The sequence below is a fragment of the Quercus lobata genome, chromosome 5, assembly GCF_001633185.2.
Source record: "Quercus lobata isolate SW786 chromosome 5, ValleyOak3.0 Primary Assembly, whole genome shotgun sequence".
Classification (NCBI taxonomy): domain Eukaryota; kingdom Viridiplantae; phylum Streptophyta; class Magnoliopsida; order Fagales; family Fagaceae; genus Quercus; species Quercus lobata.
The window spans coordinates 53859437-53885901 of NC_044908.1; the positions used below are offsets into that span (position 1 = coordinate 53859437).

Consider the following 26465-nt stretch of genomic DNA (forward strand, 5'->3'; position numbering starts at 1 on the left):
CTGTTTCTTTCTCCAAATTATTCATATAAGGCACAAAGGGGCTGCATTAAAAATGAATCTACTCCTATGCCACCCTTCCAACAAAATTACATATCATCTATCTTCTCAGGCATGACCCAAAGAACCCCAAAAATACCCAAAAAACAAAAAAAACAAAACAAAACAAAAAACAAAAACAAAAACAAAAATTATAAATCTTTAAACACACAACATTGAAGCAAGTAATGATAAACACACTTTCTGATGCACAAGTGACTGTGCATATATATATATATATATATATATATATATTTCAATCTCAATAATGGCTTATGGCTAATGAAAACAAAAGTTCTAGAAGTCAGCCTGCCAGATGGCATATTGTTTACTTCCATTTTGTGATTTTCCATACTAAGCCCAAAAAACCCAAAAGGCAAACTTAAAGAAAAATCTAACATTAAGGGCCCATAGTTGAAATAAAAAGGATGGCCTAAACAACAACAATAACAAAGCCTTGGTCCCAAAACTATGGGGTTGACTATGGATCCTCAACAGATTAATCAAGGCTGTCACATGTATTTAGGATCCATTTGTGAAAAGTGACAAATTTTTCATTGGCTATCAACCTACTTCAACCCTCCTCCTTTGTTTAGGCTTGCAATCGGTTGTTAACAAAAAAATCTGACACTAGATACCAACACAGTCAAAGTTGATGGCCCAAAATACTTTTTATTTTAAAATGGGCCCAAGACCATGCCTAACAAGTGTCCAGTCAAAATTGTTTTTTTTCCCCCTTCAAAAAAGGCAGCCCAAACTAATAGGCCCAACCTGAGACTCCACCTCCCAAACAAAAGTGGTTTACAGGCAGTTTTTTCAGGCCCCTCGATCAGCACATGGGGGAGGTGATCTTCATGCGACAGGGTCAGTTTGAGTGGTGGGCTTGTATGCAACCCGACTATGACCCCCCCCCTCCCTCCCCCAAAAAAAAACCCTCACCATGATGCAACAATTGTTTACCCAACATTGTTTGGTCAAAAGTTCTCAATTTTTAGTGTATGCATAGGCATAGACATTTTTTTTTTTTTTTGATAGGTGACATAGACATAATTAAATAAGAAACGAATAACTTTACCTGTAAAATAGTTCTCTGATAAGTTTTTACTGACTTTCTCATGAGTTATAAATATTTTTTTCCAAAAAGGAGGGGGGAACATAAATACAAATGTTTTGTCTTTGTTTGTGCACTTGAGTGTGAATATTAACTCTTCTACTTCATATAATCTCATAGCATTCCAATCCATCCTACAATATAATAAGATTTTAGGAATCTAATCTATAATCCTGCTTACCACAAGCCAAACATAAACTATGTTAGAAAACATTATATGGCACCACTAGATTTTAACATGACCATAGATTATATCATGTTAATACATATAGCTCAAAATAGAACGTAGAATTAAACAAGTAACATAAATTTTAATGTGAATTAATATTCTCTAACATGGATTTGTTACCTGTCGAGCCACGTGAGCATCCAGGGCACTTAAAGGGTCATCAAAGACGTAAACGTCAGAATTAGAGTACACAGCCCTGGCCATGGAAACTCTTTGCTTTTGCCCACCACTAATGTTGACACCTCTCTCACCAATCTCTGTAAGATCACCTCCCTAATTATTAAGCATGTAAAGCACGTTAAATTTAGTCCACAACAGTTGAATAACATGTGGCCTAAGAAGCACGGACACTCCAAAATCCCTGGCACATCCATGTCAAACATGCTAGGGACACTCTTGCTTGTGTGTCATTAGTGAGTAGAGAGGAAAAAAAGTTACTTTCACTTTCAATATGTTTTCAAAAAATTTATTAGTTATTATTTATTATAAAAGCTTAAAACAAACATAAAATATCCCTATAAATAATAAAATATGCCCAATAATATTAGTTAAGTTTGTAAAATAAAATATACCCAAATATATTAATTAATTAACTGATTAATTTCCATATCCCCACAGCATCACAACCTAATGATTCAAGAATTGTCATGTTGTTGTATACCCGGTCATTTCCATGTTTGTGCTTCTAAGCATGTGACAGTATGTCAAACATCCTTGAAAATCAGCGACATCATACGACAATGTGAAAACACTTACAGGTAGTAGGTCAAGGTCATGCCGCAATGCAGTCACATCAATTGCCTTCTCATATCTTGCTGATTGAAAAGCAGATCCAAATAAAATATTATCGCGTACCTACAAAGATTAAATTATGAAGGTCAGCAAATTCACATGATAACAAGAATTGACCACAAGAGCTAAATTGATCCATCAAACCACCCTAGCCATTTTAGTTTACGCAACAACAGAATTATCACTAATATCTCCATGATTCCAACAGCAAGGTTTGTAAGATTGACATGAAACCAATTGTATTTTACAATAACACAAATATTTATATTACACTCATTGGTACCAATGTAATATTTATGAAACTTACTGTTGCGTTGAAAATCCATGAAACTTGTGGGACATACGCAACTGTTCCTCTCACAACAACTCTAGCATTTGAGATTGCAGGAAGCTCCCCAAGCATTGCAGAAATAAGTGATGTCTTCCCTTCTCCAGTACTGCCAACAATTGCAACTAAGCTACCAACGGGTATATCCAAATTGACATCTGACAATGTAGGGCTCTCCGCCTGGTAAGAAAAAATAAACTTCAAGGACTGCTAGTTTCTAGACTTTTTTTTTTTTATATACGTAAATAAAGAGTTGGGTCCTACTTCAACAATATTACACCATCTAATAACTTTTTATTGGGTTAACATTTTGAAAATGCCACCATTAGATTACGTGTTTTCTATGTTTTTAACACGCATGCAAAATTTTGTATCAATCGAACTGTATTTACTATTAAGTGTGGGTTTGGATTCGGCTAAAAGCCATGTTTTGCGTTTTGCGTTTTTACTTTTTTTTTTTTTTTTTTTTCCCCGCAGTCGTTACTGCTTTAGGGGACAACAGCACTGTTGAGCACTATTTAGAACTGTTCATACACTGTTTAGGACTGTTCACAGATTAAAAAAATATTAAAAATGGGTCCCCCGGTATTATTTACACATTTAAAAATAATTTTGCTGCAGTATTTTCAGTTTTCAGTTTTCAGTTTCAGCAAAAATAAGTTGTATCCAAATGGACTCTAAATCCATAAACTCATCTTTGATAAATCTTTAAGTAATGTTATATCACTTAATATTTTTTTAGTGAATGTGAATTTTAATAAATCCACAGTTGTATTACATTATCTTCATATATTAGATGTAACTTGAATCCAACCCATAAATAAATAAATTCATTGAAAAAAGTGTAATCCCAATAGTGTAATCCTAGCAGTTTTTCTGAATCATCTGAATGCCAATTTTTCTTAGATGCAGTCACCATAGTAGCATGAATTACAGGTTACTCAAAATGAAAGCAATCATCAATTATCGGCAAAAGGCAAACCTTAATCCTAAATTAGTAATACGCATATCATCATAATATACACAGGAAAATTTGACAGTGGAAATTTGTGCGGATAAAAGCATAGGGGAAAATTTAAACACACAATAAACTTTTTAGGAGGGGTCAATTTTGGCAGATAGGTGTTGTATGTGTAAAAGTACTGGTGAAACTGAGGATCAATTGTTTATGCATTGCATAGCTGCCCATGAGTTGTAGATAATATATTTACATTGGGTAATGCCTAGGATAGAATGGTGGATCAACTTTCCTTATTAATTTAGATATAGATTTTTTTTCCAATCATATAAACTTTTACCTTTGGTAGATGTTCTCTCTCTCTCTCTCTCTCTCTCTCTCATACAAGCTTGTTATAAAGTCCATTATTATATAAATTGATAGACCCTCCTATCAATGCAGTGGAGATCCATGTTTTGAATTATGTTCAATACTGGCTGGTAGTTACAATACAGGAGCATAAACCAGTACATAGCAACCCTTTATTTCGAATCAACTCAAATACCAGGCCATACTGAGGTGTTCCGGGCATTTTGTTCTATTCCAACCATTCTGGATAAAGACTTTGTTTCTACCAGGATATATGCAATGATTTGGTTATTGTTCATGTTGGTAATGAGATGGCATGAATTATGTAGCTCTCATATTTATCTTACAAGGAGTATTTATATTTACAAATAAACAGATATATATATATATATATGTATATATAGGCATATAGAAAATAAAAACTTTGGCAGCGACCTCTTGAGATCGTTGCTTAAGTGGTCTCATATTATTGGCACTGGTGACATACAATCTGTTGAAGACTAAAAACTTTTCCTTTTGAATGTAATTTTTATATATTGTAATTCTTTAGTGGCGCTGCGTGTGTATAAATCACGTACATGAGGTTTCCCTTCTGGATAAAAATTTTTATTAAATAATTATATATATGCACATGTTCGTTTCTAAAAATCTATGTATATACTTATATGTCACACACACACACTAACAGGCTATAGCATTAAATATAATGACCTTTGCATCCCATGAAAAGCTTCCATTCTTGATTGAGATGGCTGGAAAGCCTGGATCTAGAGGTGGGTTTGGTAGAAGAATTCTCTCATCAGCTGAGAGTAGCTCTTGTAGACGCTTTAAGGATACATTTGCATTAACCACCTGCCAAAGTAAGGCAGCATTATAAGACAAAATATTTTGCATAAATTACATGTCAAACTAAGGCAGCATAGAAGCACAAAAAAGAACCATTTAAGTACTCGGTGGATCTTAATCTACACCACTCCCTCTATACCATTCTTAAGTTAATAGAGGTACCTTTTGAGCTAGAACTCAAAGCCAATATGGTACATACAAGGAATGTTAGGCTACAATATTAAATAGCATTCCATTAGAAAGGACAAAGTTAAGCTACAATATTTGAAGTCCCATCCACCATATCCTTATAATTAACATATGTTGAAAATATACAAATAGTTTGGCAAACTTTCTTTTCCCACAAGCTTCCTTGTTTAGATGACTGAAAGGCATTATATGGGATATGACTACAATGCATTGATTCATTCACAATAAAGAGACTAAATTTTGAGTACACATGATTACTTAAAACAATAGTGAGAATGTTATGAGAATATCTCACCGCTTAAAAAAATGGTTAGGATGTAAATGAGTACACTATAAGTTGATTATAAAATGCACTTGCACTTATAATTGCTTTAGGAAGAAATTGATCCACTCAAATTAACCACTCCAACAAACCAAGCCCCAAATTCCAGAAAAGAATCTAAATTTTCGTCAATATCCAATGAAGCTAACTTAACACTCAAGATGGAGAGATATTTCATATTCTAATAACCGATTAGTACCAGAATTTGTTTAAATTTGCATTATAAGTACCACTGAGAAATGCAAGTTAAAAATGTATGTATTAAAAAGTTATGACTAAATATCTTTTTAAGGATCTGCCAGTTGAAAGTAACTAGCCATACACAACACTACTCAGATTAATTAACATGGAGCAGAAAAGAAGTGATTAGTGTAAGCAGAAAATGATTATCTGTCCTCCCTACATGCAAAAATGGCATATAAAATATTTCAGCAGTATATGAGATATGACCAAGGTGAAGAAGACAGAACCTGAGTTATTATATTAGGAAGCATGAATAGTGGAAAGCGAAGCACAGCAAATAGAGAAATGGCAGTAAAAGCTCTTGCAGGTGTTAGATCTCCCCCAAGAAAAGTGAACAATCCAAATGAAACCACGGTCACCACAACTGGGATGCTATTTAGTATAAATCCATTGCACTGCAAAACAAGGGAAAAGGTTAAGAACATGAAAGAGATAGCACTGAAATGGTCCCCATGCATACCATCTACATTCATAGATAGGCCCAAATCCAACTTGCAAATCATATGCCCAAGTAGGACTACAAAAATATAATTACCAATGGGCATAGTAATTTTATTTGTGAAAAAAATAAAAAACAATGAACTACAATATACAAAATGTATTTGAAAAAGAGTGAAGATAGTTACACATTATATGAGAGACAGCTGAAATCATGTTTTGAAAACACGATTTCAGTTATAATTGTGAAATTAATGGAGTGTGTACGGCAATGTGTAACTCAGCGAGTGCAACAACAGTTAAAATATGAAAAAAAAAAAAAAAAAACCTGGAGCAAAAGAAAAATAACCGCAAATTTATATTTTTTGCATTCTTCTACTGCCATACCGCTGCTAGTAGTGATGCTTTACGAAACCAAGATAATTCTTCAGTCCGAACACTTTGTACTTTTGATTGGAAACTATCTTCCCATGCATAACACCTGAGCCATTTTCAGCATAGACAATAAAGAACATTAAATGTCTAATATCACATAAAAAAAACATGAATAGCTGCACTCAAAATGAAACATACTTCACAGTGTCCATGGCAGCCAAAATTTCGTTCATCAGACCAATTCTCTTGTCTTGACGTTGTAACCCCTCCTTAGACAATTTCTGCATTCTGCTTATCACCAATGTCTGTTCCCACAAAATAATTTACACAAATTATAGACAATCTATTTTAAGAAAGAGTTAATGTAAGATGCACAAATGTAAAACAAAATAAAATATCATCAAACCAAATGACAAAAAGAAGCATAAACCCATTAGATTCTATGACTGCTCAGCCAGACTCACACGCTTCAGATTACCAACCAACCATATTTCTTGATCCCAAAAGAAACAGGAATGGATGAGCCTAACATGATTTATTGTGTCTTTAAGTGAAAGTTTTCACATATATTATGACAGATAGCATAGAAGTCAAAATGCAGCAAATATGTGAGTTAATTCGTTTTCAATTTTTCTTTTTATTTCTTATAAGCTTTATTTGATGAAAGAAAGCACCAAGTATACAAAAAAGTATCGTATAAGAAGGTCTCATGAGGCCTCCCTCTCACATGTGTGGGTCCCACAATCTATAAGAGGGTGGTTTCATGAGACTGTCTCATCAAGTACACAGTGCATATACTAGGACTACATCACAACTAAGAGCCAAAATTACCTTGATCACTAAAATCTAAAAAAATTGAAAAAGAAAAACTCCCCGATGCTGTCATCCATTCAAATAGGGTTCTAAGAAACTGCAATTTCAGGTCTAAAACTATCCATTCACACCCCCTCAAAGTTTCTACAACTTCCTTCCCACCAAAGGCACCACATCAAGCAATCAGGGATGGCCTTCTAGATCTCACCATTCCAATGTCGCTCAAAGTGACCATGCCAACAAGCTAGTAAGTCTACAACCACTCTAGCCATCATCCATTGAACCCCAAAAAGGGCAAAGGCCATATCCCATAGCTCTTGGGCAAAAGGACAATGAAGAAGCAAATGATCAACGGTCTCCCCATCCCCCCTTGCACATACAACCCCAACTCACCAAAATAACATCTCTTCCTCAAGTTATCCATAGTTAAAATCTTCCCCCAGGAAGCAACCCAAATAAAAAAATTCAACTCTTGTTGAGAATTTAGCATTCCAAATGCTTTTCAAAGGGAATCCTCACAACTCCAAAAAGGGATAGCTCTATAATAAAATCTACCTCAAATAGGGGTGTGCATGGGTCGGGTTGAGGGGATTTTTTGACCCAACCCACCATGGTGGGTCAAAAAAAACCCAACCCAACCCAACCCATCACATAAGTCCAACCCAACCCAACCCAACCCACATGGGTCGGGTTGGGTCGGGTTGAACCCATGGGTTTGAAATTTTATTATTATTATTATTATTAAATTGAGTAGAAAAAAAAATTAAAATATTAAAAAAACCTAAAGATTAGTATCAAGGTAACTCTTTAAAGGCAAACAACACTAATGACTAAACATCAATAGTAATTTATTAGGATTTGTGTGAACTAATTGGCTTTTATATAGGATAGGAAGAACTGACTATTTAAAAAAATTTATTAATTATATAATATATTATATATATATATTAAATTAGTATTAGTAGGAGGAATTGAGGAAATATTGCTCTACAACAGTTTTTTTTAAATTATTAAATATATAATATATATTTTAAAAATATATATATATATATAAGTTCCGTACTATTGATTTTAAAAAAAATTATTAAATATAAAAATATATTTTAAATATATATTATATACGGGTGGGTCGGGTTGGGTTTGGCGGGTTTGTAATTTTATGACCCAGACCCAACCCAACCCGCCATAAAAAATTTTTTTGTAACCCAACCCAACCCACCAAGCCTTAAAAACCGACCCAACCCGGTGGGTCGGGTCGGGTTTGGCGGGTCGGTGGGTTTTTTGCACACTCCTAACCTCAAATCTGTTCTAAACAATTCTTCTTCCCCCCCCCCAAAAAAAAAAAAACCTCGCACCAATGCAGAATACAGTAGTTCTCGAAATAACGATATGGACTCCAACCCAATCATGCACTGTTCGCATTAAATTCAACCCCCAAATGAAAAAAACCACTGCAGAATTGCATGACATTTGCAACTAAGGCTTCCTTATCAACTATCAGCTTGGAGCTGTTGATTTAGAGGCTCATCATTATTTTCATTGCATGAGTTATGCCTCTGCACCATTTTAATTAAAGCATTGATAGACCACCGCATGTTCTCCAACATGCAAGTAAGCTGATGAACATGAATCTTCTTGCCATCGCTCTTAAGGCTAAATGAATGTTTTGCTAAATCATATGAAGCATTTCAATTTTAAAACCAATTTTTCCATATGAGAATAGTAAAATTCCAACATACACAATTTGAAAGTTTCACAAGATATTATTTACAGAGTTTAAAAAGATTAATTGGAAGTGAAAATTCCAACATACACAATTTGCATGTTATCCTATTTTTTCTAGTTCTCAATAACTAAACCAGAGTTTAAAAAGATAAATTGGAAGTGAAAATTGAAATCCCAAAGATAGATTCAACATTCAATGCCAACAAATTTCAATTCCAATTATTTGCGATCAGCTGCACAATTTAGGTTTTTGCAATTGGGCAACATTCTCAATTAATAGGACACCACTATATGTAATTTTTTTCACTCTCCTGCAGCCATTTGCTTTGAATTTTCATTTCCTTTTCACTCACCCTTTACAACATATTAATTCACTACAGGAAAACTAGAGAACATATATCTTGACTTTTTTTTATCTCAGCATGACAAATGTTCTCCATTTCTTATAAATGCCTACTCCTTTTATATAACAGTGTTAGTGCTGACTATAACAAAATTCAAAATATTCCACTTCCAATATCATGCTCAATTTTGCCCAGCTTATGGGTGACTAAGCCATTATGTTATATTCCAATATCTGGAGAAAGAATGAAACAGAAGAAAATTTAACAGAACACCATAGGACTAGATAAAGTCAAAGACAAACCAAACAAAAAAATAAAATGTGTGAGACATGATAATGATATTGTTCTTTCAATGAAAGTATGCAAAGGTAACTCTTGAACCTGTATGGGGAACAAAAGAACTAGCAATAATGCACCAAGAAGCGAAGCAACACCCAATTGCCGGTAAAGAAGAACCATAGAGATAACAATACGAAATGGAGCAGACCACAAAGTGTGAAGCGATTGGCATATTTGCTGTACAAGGAAAGCAACAAATTTGTCATCAAATCAAACAATTTAGTTTCAAAAAGAGAGAAGACCCTGACAAGGCTTTAAATAATCAGTCTGGTAGTACCCCTAAATGTACAGTATTCAAAGTTTCATCAATTTATCCACCTAAAACCACAGTGCATAGTAACTCTTAATTTTTGATAAGTAAATATTTCATTAAAAAACACAAAGGGGCAACAACAGTGCATGGTAACTTGTACAATATAGTGTATACCAAATGGTAAAGAAAGCAAACCTGGAGTGATTCTGCATCAGTTGTCATCAAGTTGGTTATTTTCCCAGATGCAAACTTCTTGCGAGCTTCATGAGTTAGCCTTAACGATTTACGAAATACAGCGGCAACCTGCATAAATTAAGAACCATATATAAATATATGCATACCATCAATACCATCAGCACTGGCATGAAACTTAATAAGAAAGTGAGTTCAACTTTGCCTCGCGTTAGTAGAACTGGGATCTTATAACATCACTGACCCCCGTGCATGTGATCCAGTAAAATATGACCACACAACCCAAACAGTAAAAGAGAAACAGGGAAACCTTCAACTACCTAATATTACGAATTGCAATGGGTTGGGATCGGAAAGGAGAAAGCATTTCCAATCCCAATCCCTTCAATATTTTACATACCAAACCTGTACCAAAATGTATTAAATAAAAAAGAATTACATCCTGTTTACATTTGGAAAACCCAAACTAACCCATCTATCTTACGATGAGTTGGGTCAGATTAACCTAATTATGAACATCTGAAAAACTATTTAACTAAATTTAAGCATTAATCAGCACTTTGTACTAAATTAAACAATATTAATAGTATAATCCAAAATCAACAAGCACCATAACTACTCAATTGTCATAATAATTCATTATGTTCAAACCACTAAAAAAATACTGAAAATTCAATATAACTTTTTGAATTGTTAATCAGATAGAGTTCAAGTATCTAATGTACAAAACCCAAAACCTTCCCAATGTACTGAATTTTTTGTTGTTAAGAAGATCATTCCCCTTCTCACTCAATAAATATACAAACATACAAATTACAACCTGGGTAAAATAAATAAATAAATAATTTTAGTTCCAAATTTTAGACATCGCTAAGTGCAAGAACAGATCCATGAACTACTACAGTTTCCACTAAAGAAATTAAAAAGGCCAGCCTGTTTGACACCAATAGGTGAAGCTTACAAGAAACTCTGATACAATGAGTGGTAAAACTAAAGTAGAATTCTCTAGGTATGGTACCTTAGGTTTCCTAATTAAATTCAACCATGTGATTGTATTGACCACATGGTTGCATTGACTAATTCACCACATGGTTGCATTTAATTGCCATTTGAAAATAAAACACTGTTTTGCTGCATTGGTCAATACAACCATGTGGTTAATTTCACTTAGGGAACCTAAGGTACAATAGCAAAGAACTATACCTTAGTTTTGCCTAACAAAGAATGAGCATGTTTTCATCAAAGGACTTGCTGCAAGCTCAAATAGTGACAAATCCAATATGAAACCAGAGAACTAATCTGAAAACTTCATGGATAATAGTTTGAGGCAAGAAGATAAGCTAGCGAACAAAAATCTGAATAGCACCAAAACTGGCAGTAATTAAAAAATATTTAATTATACCAAGCTTTTAGTTATTTTTAAGTTCAAGTCCTTTCTTTTTATAAAAAAATAGAATTTTAACCTATGGTGTCTGCTCCAAGATAATTGGTCTTTATCATTAGACCAAGACACCTATTGGTTTTTAGTGCAGACGAGCTACAAATTCCAAATCTCTTATTCAATGACATAAGAGACTTATTTATTGTGTCTTTCCTGACATTAGGGCTTAGTGAGACCCCCTAGAGCGTGAGCTGAGCTTTGTTGCAAATCCAAATTATTTTGAAACAATACCAACCACTTACTTCCCCCCCTCCCCCCCAATAAAATAAACCTGTAAGATATTGCAAAAGAGGCAAAGCTTATTGGGAAATACATAAATAAACACCAAAATCATGTAATGAGGATCAAGAAAAAAAAAAAAAAAAACCATTTAAACAAAAAAAAATTACCAAGGTTGACCTCAGCCGGTAACCAACACGCATTACATTCTGAAAATACTGGGCTTCGCATAACACACCAAAAACCTGGAGAAAATTACAGTGTCAGAAATTCTATGTGCTTCTTGATAAGTCAATTATTCCAAATTTTCAGCTTATATTACGAAGCTTTTATGGAAAGAGTTTATGCCAATAGTATACTTCTTATTAAAAGCAGGTAGTAGATAATTGTAAGACATGTTAACTATAAGATGAAATTACTGAGACAACAAATGTTTAGAAAAAGCTGTTAAAATGACAGGGAAAGAGCATAGGAACATTAATGAAGCCACATAGATACTTTTTCCAAGGCACCTGCATAATTATTTTATGATTCTTACAGTAAGAATAAAACAGCAGGACATGCCATGATCTTTCTCCTTAGAAATCCGAAGATGAAATGTATTACAAAACCTACAAAATATCCAAAAGTCTATACAAGAACGCCTTACTTCAGGAATCAAACAATTTGTATGATCCTTTGATAGAAAGAAATCACAAAAAGGGTATGTTGCTGACATTTTTAATGACCAATGGCTAACGATGGCTCTGATGGGTGGATGGGACATGGATGGAATATAATGAAATAGAGCCACTTTGAGGTTCCCTATGGAATGAGGCATGGAACAGAGCCACTATGAAGAAATTTATATCCTTGATAATATCATTTCTTTTGATGAGGAAGGAGGCCTGCCTTCTTATATTTCTACATCTAGGATCCGAATTTTAGAAAAACCAAGTCAAATGGATTTAGAGAGATCATGAGATGAGAGTAAAAGAATAGCTTAGGAGAGGGATTTTCAGCTTTGCCATTTTGCAGAGGCACTGAAAATTACATGAAAATTTTCTGTAAATGAAATTCATCAACAACAGAGAAATTTCAAACACACAAAATAGAAATCTAAAAGGCGGTAACATCCAGAGATATGTGTAGAACCAAATTCAATAACTCTAACATCTACATGTTTAAATGTATAACATTTAAGTTCTTTTAACTGAATTTAATGATGAATGAACACAGTTCAGAACAAAAAAGTTTGATTTAGCCCAACAAATTCTTAATGCATTATCAAACTGCATTATAATAATTTTTTTTAGTTCTTGATCAATTGTCAATGTGGCCCTGCAAGAGTCAGAAAAGAAACAGAAAGCTAGAAACAAAATCAACGAAGTGGCTCTCATCAATTCACGAGGCCTGGGATCTGCACCATGCATATGTGATTAAAGCAGCAATACTATGATAAGCATACATGAAAGTTAAAGGTAATCAATATCTTCACATACATAGATAATGAAGAAAAAAAAAGAGAGGACTCATGTCATACCACTCCAACAAATATTGAGAAGGCATAGATGTACCCAATCCATGCTGGATCCCCCCGTTGCATTGACTGCGGATAATTCATCAAATAAATCAAGTTGTATACTTTGAAGGAGCATTTGACAAGGCTGTCATAATGCTACTTTTTTACCAAGTTTAAATATATAAAGAATTGATTTGACACTGTTACAGTACTCTAAGGACTTAAACATCCCACCACGAAGTAGTGTCTTCTAACTAACCCAAATCACTAACAAGATAAATTAATTAACAGCAATCATAATATCTGCATTTTTTTATAAATAATGAATTTTATTAAGACCAAAAAAGAGAGTCGCCCAAGTATACATACGATGGGGAAAAAATAATCAAGCCCAAATTACGATGATCTATCAAATCATAAACAGCACACAGAGTATTTTCCCACAACTGACAACCAATCCAACATATTTTTAAAGAAAAATAATTTAAGATCTGGCAAAGATCTCTCAGAATCCTCGCAATCATAATATCTGCATTGTTACAGTCATGCATGGCAAACCTGTTCATCCTTGTCTAATAAAACATTAACAATAATATAACCATTGTTTGCATTTTTCATCTGCTCAGTGAGAGTGGTCTTTAAAAATTGAAATTACCAATTCCATTTCGGCCATTATTAGTCACTCATCTAAACTTAATGCTTCATTCCTTTTGAGACAAGATCAAGCCTTCATTTCAGCATTCAAAAGATCGTAAGAGATTCAAGCAGCAGTAAGCACATATAAAGCTCAAATATGTACAGATACATAGTTTAGTTTTTATATATATTAATAAATAGTTCCATATTCAAATAGAAGACCTTTCAAGACAACAAGTTGGTAGGCCAGCCAATTGTTTGGTAAATTGCTCAAGACATGATATGTTTGAACATTTAGATCTCATTTATCAAAGGGGCACGTAAGAATTTAAGGATCCACACGATCAGAAAATCATGAGTCCTGACCACAATAACTTGAACTCATAAACATGACTCACATCACCAAAAATTGATGAGTACTATTACCAATTCAATTAACCATCTACATTTATGCATATGACAAATACATGCACACATCAAACTTGTAAATTGCAACGAGGTGCATCTTAGAGTTAGATGTCACATAGAAACCCCAAAAAACTAAGCAATTTACCCAGTAAAGCATTGATAAAAACCAACAAACCTGTAGGAGGTTATTTAAGATGAGTGGCCCGACAAATTGGGAAAGATCGTTGCCAATCTACAAGTTGAAAATACATTAACAAAATGTAAAATTTTATATATATTTATATAACTTACAGATTATAATAAAAAAATTAAAAAAAAAAAAAAACAAAACAAAACAAATAGGTCAACCAAATGCTGAAGACTTCATATAATATGACACATCAGCAGCCATGGCAATACAGTAATAATAAAACATATGCATGTGTGTGTGTGTGCGTGTGTGTGTGTGTGAGAGAGAGAGAGAGAGAGAGAAATGGGAGTAACTGCACTTTTCCAAATGCATACTCTCATTACCTTCCAAAAGCCACCCCACCAAAACCTACAAGTTGCAAAAAGAGGATATCAATAATATGCTTGTACATAACAATGACAGAGGAAGGAGTGTGCAATTTAGACAAATAGCATTTTTTTATATGTAACAAAACTTAATATCAAAGTGCAGAAAAGAGGCTCAACTCTATTTACACAGGAGGTATCAAAGGAGATGCCCAAAAAAGAAAGATCATACCCAATGCACAAAGTTCCCCTTTTGAGACATTTGGGAGAGGTGATTGGTAAGCAGCTCTAGCCCCCAAATTCATATATAAATTATTATCAATAAATAATAAAAAATTTAAAAAGAAGAAGAAGAAGAAGAAAAAGAAGAAGAGGAAGAGAGAATAAAACACAGGCACACAAGAAAACTATCAGAAGCTTAATGAATCAAAGAACTCTAAACAGTCCATGGCAGTGAAAATACAAGTCAAGGTCAATTCATAAAGGGTTTTCAATAAGAACTTCCAACTTAACTAAATCTTGTTCTTTGCCTTCAAAGAAACGAGCACTTCTTTCCCTCAAAAACGCCACATTAAGCATAAGGGAGCCACATTCCAAATGCTACCATTAATTCTCTTACCACAATGACCTTTCCAACATGACCACAGCTCCATCACATAATAAGGCATAATCCAAGCAACACCAAACAAGCAAAAGATCAAAGACCATTATTTGTGAGCCATCACACAATGGAGAAAGTGTCACGTAAAACACCAGTACATAATAATCATTCCTCTTTTCCTTAGATTATCCATAGTCATGGTCTTCCCTAATGTTACACACCACAAGAAGAAAGCTCCTCTTGGCAGTACACAAGGTTTCTTTTTTTTATATATAGGTAAGAAAGAAATATTATTAATAGAAAAGAAGAAAAGATACACAGAGTTCACGATAGTGAACAAAGAACAACATAGAAAACAAAAAGAAATAAAGGAATCAAAAACTTATTCTAAGAGACAAAAGAAAATCAATAATAGTAGAAAAATCCAAAAGACCCCAACACCAAGACCAATTGAAGAGAGTCTGCTGGCACAAATCTAACAACTAGGCCAGTGATTTCTCGATATCCTCAAAAGAACGCCGATTATGTTCAATCTAAATAGTCCACATCAAACAGCCTGGTACCAAATTCTAAATATCAGAATTATATTTCCCAAGCCAATGGTGCCAACAACATAGTAAGTCTGCAACCACACCTAGCATAACCCAATCAATCCCAAATAGCTTAAGCATATGCATCCACATTGAATGAGCTAATAGACAAAAAATAAGAAGGTGATCCATTATGACAGCACATACAACAACGATTTGCCAAGGGGTGACCACGGAGCATAAATTATCCAAAGGGAGAATTTGGCCATGAGCTGTTGTCCACATAAAAAATGCCACCCTTTTAGGATACTTTACTTACCAAATGCCCTTCCAAAGGGAATTAGGAGTAAAATCTCAAATCTTATGATAAAAAGACCGAGTGTCAAACTTCCCACTTCCATTGAGGTTCCAACAAAGACTGTCACTTCCACCACCCCTAGGAACTTGAGATTGGATCAAGTGAAGAAAGGAGAAAGAAGTTGCTAACTCCCAAGACAATGGCATGATTCTACCTGATTTCTTCCATGTTTAGAATCCAACCCTCACAATGTATATTTCACAATTATTTATACCGTCATTCTTCCAAACTAACTAGCCCAAGCATCTCTTTTTAATAACATCATAGCCTTAACATCTCCTCCAACATGCAATCGCTTTTCTATCTTTTCAATAATAGCACTCCAAGTCATTCACACCTTGAAAGATAAACCCAAAGTCCAACCAAGGAATGCTCCTACAATATCACCTATTGGCATCAACTCATTTTTCCTCGAATTAACCTAAAAGCCTGACAATGCCTTAAAACAAAGCATGTGCCAAATTTAATTAAGTTGTTCTAGATTCACCTAACAAAAATAGAATTGTATCATTGCAAATAGTAAGTGAGAGGTTTCTTCCTCCCTCTATGTGTAACCCAGCTAAAAATACACCACCAATAGCTTTCTGTAACATCATACTAAGAACCTCCATAACTAGTGTGATACGAGTGCAAATAAAGGGTGTCCTGTCTCAACCCTCACAAACTATCCAAAAAATACCAGTGGAACTACCGTTAACAGAAATAAATAATTGAAGTGTTGAAATATAAAACCACAACTACTTCCTCTATTTTCCATCAAAACCAAATCTACCCAACAAATAAATCTAGTCCCAATTTGCAAGGTCATAGGCCTTTTTAAAGTCTAGCTTGCAAATAAACCCAAGAATACCGATCCAAATTATGATATCAAGGCATTCATTCACAGCAAGAATTGAGTCCAATGTTCAACAACCTTCAACAAAAAGTTTCCTTAACATTTGACACAAGAATATCAATTTCACTCCTTAAACAATTAGCCAATACCTTTGCTTAACATTTGTAAAAGATACACACCAAACTAATAGGATGAAAATCCTTAATTTTAACAGCACCATTCTTCTTAAGAATCAAAGTGATGGAAGTCATCTTCAAGGAATTTTCAAATTTACAAAAAATCAAAAAACATTACCATCATCATTCATACTAGATGTACCTCTCTAGTATCATTTTAAAAACATTACCATAATCATTCAAACTACATATATCTCTCTAGTATTTTTTTTATTATATGCTTTTTTGTTAAGTTAAGACCAACCAACTAAATTTGCTTTAAAAAGAGTAATCATTTTCGATATCTTGAATTAGTAATTTATTACAAAAAAGGGGGGGGATATCGAGGCAAATACTTTCATAAAATTTGACCAGGCTAAAGGAAGTGAATAAATACCCATAAGTATTGTGTGATCATATAATACCCAGTAAGTTAAAAGGAAAATTTATAAGGCTGTTATAAAACCAGCTATGCTCTACATACCAAAGCTTGGGCAATAAAAAAGCAGCATGTTCATAAAATAAGGATAGCTAAAGTGAGAATATGAAGATGGAATGGGAATACTATGATGAAAAGATAATGAATGAAGTCATCCTTTCATTGAAAGTATGGGCCCTTATTGAAAAAAAGATGAGGAAGACGCTTGAAATAGTTTGGCCATGCATATGAAGAATGATGAATTCACACCTAAGAAAGAGCAACTTAATTTAAGAGAAAGAGCAAAGAAAGCAAGGAAGCTTACAAAACTGGCGGAAGCACTGAAAAATCTATGACAAACAAAGATGCAATGGAGAGGAATAAAACAGAGAGAAACTTAATGAATAAACTCTGTAGCTTTCGTAATTAATTTGCATTTCATTACATCTAATTCATGAGCCTCTTATATGCAAAGTGAAAGAATGTCCCTGGTGTGACCATTGTATTAGAAAGCCAGAAATGTAAAATAAAAAGGAGATATCCTAAAAATGATTTGGAATGATATCTAACTGAGTTCCTTTTGCCTCAAATGTAACCAGGTATAAAACAAAAAAGCTATCATCAAGTTTATCAAAAACTTACCTTCCCCCAAGGCTATAATTTAAGGCTCTTAGAAGCCAAGGTTTAGGCTTCTGTGATTCCTCAGCCCAACATTTCTGGAACCTACAATGTTAAATAAAAGCCTTGATGCAACCTTAATATAAAAAGATTCAAGAAGAAGAAGAAGAAGAAGGAAAAAAAAATGAGCAGAGACTTATTGTGCAATGTTTCAGTTCGTTCCCAAGAGTCTAATTTCCAGACATCTTTCTCTGTGAGAGGCCTTTTGTAGCCTAGCTTCATTATGGGATTCATCCAGGTAAAAAATATTTCTGCCAGGAAAAAAAAAACAATAAACAAAAATGAGTTAATAAAGTAATTTAAATTGGTCTAAAGAGATCACACCATGATATAATTAGTATGCAACAGAAAAATGGCAGTGGGGAAAAGACAAATGGAAAGATCTAATTACTTACCCCCATATGTCTCTTTAAGCAAATTATGTATTAAGTACTTTAAACAAGTTTTTAATGGCATCATAAACAAAGATAAGAAAGCATTTAGCATGATGATAGCTGTTAGCCTGTTAGATAGTACAACATGGGTGAAATCACCTTGACTAGCTGACGAATGATTAAATTTTTTTAATTCCAACACTAATGATTCCTATTGCCGTCAACATGTATGGCCATTTGAGATTTTCTAAGTGACAGGCATTCAGGTCATGTAAATTGATATATACATACTTGAAAATACACTGACATGTCTCTCAGGACAAACTTGCTCTCCTCCCGGAAGTTCTTCATATGCAGCATCATCAACTGATTCAGACCCGATTGGGGTATAACCAGGATAGGGATCCAAGCAAGGACCATATACAAGTAAAAGTATTCCAAACAAAACCTGCATTAAAATAATCATTAATCCTTACTTTGATAAGTGGATGTTATCCCAAAAAGAAGAGAATGCCAGAGTCAAAGTTCACAGAAAGTACAAGAAACAATTAGCATATGTCAAAATTTATTGTAATGCTTTGAAATGTAGCTGAGCGTTAATTAAAGAGTTCAAATCGCAAGGAATGCTATTGTTCTCAGTCTTCCTTGGTTCCTGTATTTAGACCATACTTTGATTTGGCCATCTTTGTGCATATATTACATACAGTTTCTTTATTGGCATGCACCCAGTGGGTTTCAAAGACTCAAATCCATGAACTCACTCTCTATCCAAATTATGGGAGGAGGAAGAGTCATTTGAGCTACAACATATTTATAAATTCGTGTGTGTGCGTGTATCTTACGGGTAAGTCAATGTGTGCACATGAACATATCTATTTGAACAAATTAAGTTTTCATTACTAACCTTGCAGATTAACAAGCTAGGGGTGCCAATTACTAGGTTGAGAAAAAAATCAAATATGCAATGCAATTTAATATTTGGGTTGAAAAAGTAAAACATGAATGTTGTGTAAATGATAAAAAGGAGAATCAAGATCAACCAACCTGGACAACAACCTCACCGATGTACAAATACAGTACAGAGCTGCACGGACAACACCCAACTGTTAATAGGTCTTGTCCCACCAAAAAGTTCAAAATTCCTACTCCAGAACTTAAAACTTTTTTTTAACAAGATTGGAAGTTTGAGTTTCAGCAAGAAATAAAAGTAAGAGCTCAAAAGATATTCTTCTTCTTCTTTTTTATAAGTAATATCTTTTATTCAAAGAAAAGGAGATACTTCATATACACTGGAAGTTTACAAAAGATACTCATAAAAATAACACAAGCATATCATTCGCTACATGTGCATATTTTCTTTTCTTTCTAAACAAAAGAAAGTGAGAGAGAGAGAGAGATGAAAAAAACAATCATATCATCTTTAACCAATGAGGGATCCACTTCAAAAAACCAGAAAACACAAACCTATCATAGAAGTCCTTCATGGAAAGAACAAGATTGAACATCACAGCATCACCAACTAAAGCATAAATGACTCCAAATCTGACAAACCATCGAAAATCATAGATGTATACTTTAGTTTCTACACCAATCAATACCAGCATTGTACACCAAGCAAGAGCCTCAATGAGCAGAGAAACAGTCTGCAAAAAGAGGATAAAATTAAGATACTTTGAATTGAAAACAACCAAAATAAATAAATACTGCAACAATTTAACAAACCTTACATGTGCTTGAATTATTCATGACTTCTTAAACAAATTTAAGTGTCAACATATAAAACACTCAAATTAAGCTAAAAATGAAACTGAAATCCAATATCTCCAAACATAGGGAGAGTGGATTTAAATAACTGAAATTTTCTTATTTATTTTGAAGAGTGACAACTAGTAATCTTCGGATAAGAAATTAAAATTATGGGTTTAAACCAAGATTAGTTTTTTTCCTTTTTATAAGTAATAGAATTTTATTGCAAATGAAAAGGATTACTCTATGTTTACAATGAACATAAAGCACCTTGAAAAAATGCAAGCTAATCAATTAGAAGATCTAAGAGAGTTGGAAATCAAAAATGGAAGTACAGTTGGTAAAATTCCATGCTCAAGACCAATCAAACATAGTAGGGAGTAGAAAGGACTTCAATTGCTCAATAGGTCTCACACTCTCCTCAAAAGTATGGCTGTTATGCTCTTTCCACACTAACCACATCATGCACTCAGGCACCAAGTTCAAGATTACGTTTGAGAGTTCAAGCCCAATGATCTGTTTCTTTCTGTTTTTCTATTCAGCAGGTGGTGACCAAGTAAGATTTTCTTTCAATAGTCCCAAAGGTATCATGTCAAATGCAATTTTATACATCTCATTTGTCTTTCAACAGGAAAAAAAATGATAATATACCTCCTAAAAAATGAGAAGTAATTTCAGTTTAAGATCATGACCAAAAATAATTCTCCATCGGGTCTTGTACGCATGACCTCACCCTCCAACCCATTATTTTGAGAGGAGGAAGGGCCTGTTGAGCTATAGCTCATTGGCCCATAGACTTTAGTGTTCATTCACAGATTCTTACCCAGTTCCTCTCTCTCTCTCTCTCTCTCTCTCTCTCTCTCTCGTAAATCTTCACCTATTACTGTACAAACACACTGCTGTAGATCATCCATTCAACAACAGAGAACGGTAACAGAAGAAATTTGTTTTCTTATCCTTCATACAAATTAACTCCTCAAACAATTATATATAGAATTCACAGCATTCTGACCAGCTCAATTTAAGAAAATTTAGTAGAACTTTTATTTGAAGTAGGAAGTACAAATAGTAAATATCATTCTTCTGAACTATAACTTGCCGTGTAATCATTTTTACCAAAAAAAACAAAAACTAATCATCATTATCAACATCCCATGTCCCAGCCATTAAGGAAGTTTACAAAATGGTGAAGGAGACAAGTGAAAAGTTCAAAGAAGCAAAATTGTATAATTATGCATGTACAGAACCCCCCTAAGAGAGTAATATTTTTACCTTGCTTATCAGGAAAAAAAACGAAACGACTTTAAATGAGCTTACCTCAAATGGAGCAAGACCAGCCTGCCCATCTAAATTGAAGACTGAAATTCCCATGATTAATCTAAACAAAGGCTCGGCAGTACAATAAGCAGCCAATAAAGCCAACACATAGTTATACAACTTCGACCTCAGGCAGAACCTCTTGGCTTTGAAATCCTTCTTGATCAGCCATATCCGATAGCAGCAAAGACCCAGAACAACCAAATGAGAAACACAGATTACTAGAGAGTCAACAGCACATGGTGTATATCCACCAAATGCATTCTGCACTGTCCTTGCCCACACCCCATTTGCCACTGGCTGACAATACCAATCCAGTGGCTTGAAAGCCATTTTTTTGTGTCACTCCTCCCCCAGGAAAAGTTCCAAGCTTAGAAGTACATATACTCTCCCTCCCCTAATGGAGTTGTCTTTCACAACTGATATGAATCCAATGCTTCTTAGTTTCAACAAACTAAGCTATATCCTGCAATACAATTAAACCATATTCAGCCTCATAGGAAAGACTAGCTATCAAATAACACACACACACAAAACAAAACAAAACAAAAAGACATGTTGGACTCAAGTGAGCCTAGTATTAGTGTAAATTGTACAATAGTTGGAATAATTAACCAAGGTTTTCGTGCTTGCTTAGCCTTATCAACAAGTCTCGACGGTTTTGAACATTTTAATCCAAGAAAAAAAAGTTAAGCTTAAAACAAACATGAATCTGTAAAATTTTGAATTTCAGAATTTACACACAAAGAAAATCAGAGTATAATAGCCTTCTGAAAAGTAAGAAATACAACAAAAGTCAACACAAAAGCCTATGCTTTCTTGGGTCCAAAATTGGTTTTTTTTCAATATCAATCGGTTTGCAATCACCTTTATTCTTGCTCATTTTCTCAGTCTCCAAACGGAACACTAGACCCCAAAAAAAAAAAAAAAAAATTTAAATCTCTGTTCAAATGCAATAAACCGGATTCAACACCAAAAATAAAAACAAGAGCTGAAGAAAATGAAGAGTCACAAAGGAACCCAAAAGTCAACTAAAGAAGAAGGAAGAATGTGAAGCAATGATTGAAACAAAAATTAAAACTATACCCAATTATCAAAACTAAATATTTAAGAGAAAAACAACCATATTAACACAAAACAAAACCATTATAAGATTACCTCTTAATAAAACTTACCAAAAGTTATGCCTTTTTTCACTCAAACTCTGACATATGGACCAAAATAAGTCAAAATCACCCCAACCAAAAAAAAAAAAAAAAACTTTACACTTTTTTCCACAATCAAAACACTTTCTTCACGGAACAAAAAACCAAAAAGAAAAATTTTGAAAAATCATAGAAACAGAAAAAAAGCACTTTCAAGCACTGTTCTTCAGAAAAAAAAGGTACACCTGAACAAGAAATTCTAGAAAACAAACCTTTTATTCAGCTGGATATGATGGAAATGGAAATGGAATGGGAATTGGATACTCGGCGAATCAAATGCTCTGCGTATATCAGAGAGAGAGAGAGAGAGCGACGTAGTACTTCTTCGCAGCTGCGAGCTGGTCCTAGGTAGTCGGTTAACCAAAAAAAAAAAACAAAAAGAAGCGTCACGGCTTACGACAAAAAAAAATTCTATTTGCTGTAAAAAGTAAAAACTATTTCATTTTTTTATATGGGATTTATAGGTGAGTAAGTATGGTCCAACCTCCAAAGTGGAAGAGAATTTATGGGGGCCATGGAACTTGGGATATTGCAAGAATAGAGACAATTATTGGAGTTCTCATTGTGTTTTGGCTTTGGCTCTCTCTACATTATAAATGTGAACACTTTATAGGGTTAGGATTGTCTTTTACCTATTGAATGTAATAGATGTGGTCACTTTTTGGTTTGTAGCTTCTTTTTTTTCTGTTTTTTTGGTATTTTGGGATTGTGGTTGTGGTGGCGGGCTGGCTTCCCTTCATTCTTCAAGATTTTTGTGCCCTTTTAAGTTAATGATTTTTTTTTTTTTCCATTTATAAGTTATAATAAAAAATGACAGGTTGATCTCTATTTTTATTTTAGGGAAACAAAATCTCCTTCAATGCAGAGGCTCTCTCATTGTATCACAGCTCGACTACTTACTATAAGCTCTACTACTCTCTCTCTCTTTTGGTAAAATTTATTGCCCTTAAAGAAGGTTTGTGTATTCTTGGGAGCATATATGTTGAATATGCATTGGTCAATGAGCTATCTATAGAAGAGCAATAAAAAAGGAAAATTATAGACCAACAATTCGATTTTCCATCCGACTATTTTACATTATATTTTATTTATATATTAAATTTTCTTAATTTTTTAATTGTTTCTCTTTTTTCGCTTGCAAAACCATCATTCATTCTCTTTCTTTATACACAGCAACCATCATTCATTCTCTTTTTTCGTCATCAGGATACATAACTAAAAAAAATAAAAAATTAAATGTAAAATAAATAGTGTTAATATAAATTTACGCAGTCGTATATTTTTCCACAACTTTACATTAATTGATGTGGGTGAATTTTTAGTTTGATTGCATAAAATGTGATATTTTTTCTATTATACAAGCATTGATGTACCCTTAGTTAACCCTTAGTTAAGTAAGTTTTTTCTTTTCAAATCCACTTTTCAAATACACCTTAGCACCAGTCTGGTTGGAAAGAAAAGTGAACAGAAGAAAAAATATGAGATAAAATAGTGGGGCCTAGTGCCTAGGAGTTTTCTCCTCAACGCAACATTTGGAAAAAATTGTTTTCTCCCAAAATTTGGGAGAAAAGTACTACGTTTGATGGGAAATTACCCATTTACTCTCCGCTATTTAAATGTTGCTGTCTTTTTTTCTTTTCTTATATATATAGAGTTATGTTACATTTTAGGTTTTTTTTTTTTTTTTTTTTGGGTGCTTAACTTTTAGTCTTTTTTTTTTTCATTAACTTTTAGTTATTTTTCTTTATATAATATTAAATATTTTTCTTGGTACTAGGGGCATAGGAGTAAATTTATACAATTTATCTTTTATATCCTCTCATTCTTTGCAACTAAATAAAATAGTTTTTTTTTAATTCTCAAAAATAAATAAATAAAAGAGTTTTTTATCTCTCTACTTTTCACAACTCTCTCCAACCAAATACTATTAAAAAAATTAAAATTTATTCTATCCTCCCACCTTTTTATCCCCATAACCAAACAAACCCTTACATCTCATTTTTTTTTTTTTAATAAAGATAGAAAGATTTTGAGAGAGAGAGAGAGAGAGAGAGAGAGAGTTCTCTAAACTTGTTAAAATTTATTACTTCCACTTCATGATTATTGTTCTTTAAAACCAAGATATTATTAGGTTTTTTTTTTTTTTTTTTTGGTGTGTGTAGGAGGGTGTCTTTGATGGAGTCTAGGCCTTCAAGTTTGATTTTTTTGTTTTTTCCTCTCAAATAGAATTCTATTCTAACCTAATCTAAGTATATATGTGTGTGAAACTTTCTCCTGAAAACTTGAACCCTAGTCCTTACCCCTTCACACCCCACAAGCACTTATACATAAGTAACCATTGAGCCAATGGTGGGCGGTGGAAAATTAGATTAGTTAACAATATGTAATTGGAGAAATCATGACTATAATTTTTTTTTATAATTAAGTTGTTACAACAAATGGGGAAAGGGGATTCAAACCTTGCTTCTCCTCATAAAGAAGAACAAGCAAAGTTACTAAGTTACTAAGCTTTTAACACTATCTTTAACAACATTTTATACTTTCTCAAAAAAAAAAAAAAAAAAAAATTGCATCAATATAAAACATTTCTGATTCAACCCGCCAACATTTAGGAATTAAATGATTCAAAACACCATGGATCCAGGATTTCTAGGAGTTGATTTTTTTTCCCCCATTTATATGATTGTGTACAAATTAAGGAAAGAATTGAACAAATCTAACTTTACATAACCGGACTAACCAGTGGCTGGTTACATAATCAAAATTTTCCATCTAATACATGTTTACTAGTAGATGAAAATGTTATAATTGTCTAAGTTTTTTTTTTTTTTTTTTTTGAAGAATAAATGCCCAAACTATGTTGAGAATTTTGAGTATCTTATGGACCACATCAATGGCATGGCAAAGTTAGTTCCATATTTTCATGCAAAGAATAGTCCCATAGTGGAGCACAATCACCACATCAATGTATACCCTTTTGTATTTTCTAGTAAATCGCAGAGGCCCCTCCCCCTAAAAGCAAATTTGGATTCTCAAGTACAACTTGTACACCACTGTTCAGTTTTCACGTGGGATGCTCTTGCACGTTCTTAACTAATGCTGCAAGAGTAAAACTTTTACATCATTAGAGCATCTCCAGCAGAATCTCTAAATTTTTGTACTATTTAGAGAATGAACAATGACTTTTATCTTTTAGCTACTCACTTTTTCAAATACACTTTCAACATATTCTCTATCTCATTTAAATATTATTTTTTCATTCATTATTTATTCTTTTTTTAACAACTACACATTTTTCAACATTTTTTTATTCAACACTTAATTATTATAATAGAAAAAAAAGCATTTGAAGAGTGAACAATAGCTCATCAGACTTAATGAGCTACTGTTCATAAGCCAAAAAAAAATCTAGAAATAAAGAGTCCATTGGAGAGCTTTTTTTAGGTTTCACTATCTATTATAGAGAGAATTTTGGGTTTATATAGACCATTGGAGATACTCTTACTTTACTCCATTCCTCACTTAAGCTAAATAAAAAAAAGGTTAAAATGCACCTATAAAAATTGCTAAAATGTCAATCACTCACTATCTTACACTTTAAGCAATTGATTCTATATATATTTTTAAAAAATATTGACGTTCTTACATTAACCGTGAATATTGATAT

General features: G+C 33.4%; 1 protein-coding gene across 4 annotated transcripts in view; it reads right to left on the reverse strand.

The window, feature by feature from the left end:
* The window catches only part of LOC115991185 (ABC transporter C family member 2-like), a 31933-nt gene extending 8624 nt beyond the window's left edge, over nucleotides 1–23309 (reverse strand). For 2 of the 4 annotated variants that reach the window (XR_004092177.1, XM_031114921.1), the window contains exons 1-20: nucleotides 23011–23309; nucleotides 21594–22059; nucleotides 19995–20173; nucleotides 19575–19614; nucleotides 18822–18978; nucleotides 18293–18407; nucleotides 18121–18201; nucleotides 14600–14624; nucleotides 14262–14318; nucleotides 13064–13129; nucleotides 11712–11786; nucleotides 9885–9992; nucleotides 9479–9613; nucleotides 6414–6520; nucleotides 6228–6321; nucleotides 5630–5797; nucleotides 4514–4654; nucleotides 2476–2676; nucleotides 2133–2231; nucleotides 1497–1649 (exon numbers count right to left, since the gene is read on the reverse strand). Coding sequence is in view for 3 of the 4 variants with exons in the window: in XM_031114921.1 (XP_030970781.1) it covers nucleotides 1497–1649; nucleotides 2133–2231; nucleotides 2476–2676; nucleotides 4514–4654; nucleotides 5630–5797; nucleotides 6228–6321; nucleotides 6414–6520; nucleotides 9479–9613; nucleotides 9885–9992; nucleotides 11712–11786; nucleotides 13064–13129; nucleotides 14262–14318; nucleotides 14600–14624; nucleotides 18121–18201; nucleotides 18293–18407; nucleotides 18822–18978; nucleotides 19575–19614; nucleotides 19995–20173; nucleotides 21594–21926 (2334 nt within the window). In the remaining variant the exon portion in view is untranslated. Of the gene's footprint in view, nucleotides 1–1496; nucleotides 1650–2132; nucleotides 2232–2475; nucleotides 2677–4513; nucleotides 4655–5629; nucleotides 5798–6227; nucleotides 6322–6413; nucleotides 6521–9478; nucleotides 9614–9884; nucleotides 9993–11711; nucleotides 11787–13063; nucleotides 13130–14261; nucleotides 14319–14599; nucleotides 14625–18120; nucleotides 18202–18292; nucleotides 18408–18821; nucleotides 18979–19574; nucleotides 19615–19994; nucleotides 20174–21593; nucleotides 22060–22460; nucleotides 22480–22768; nucleotides 22788–23010 lie in introns of those variants that run through there. The other 2 variants (XM_031114923.1, XM_031114922.1) reach the window with 2 other exon arrangements.
* Nucleotides 23310–26465: the final 3156 nt, after the last annotated feature.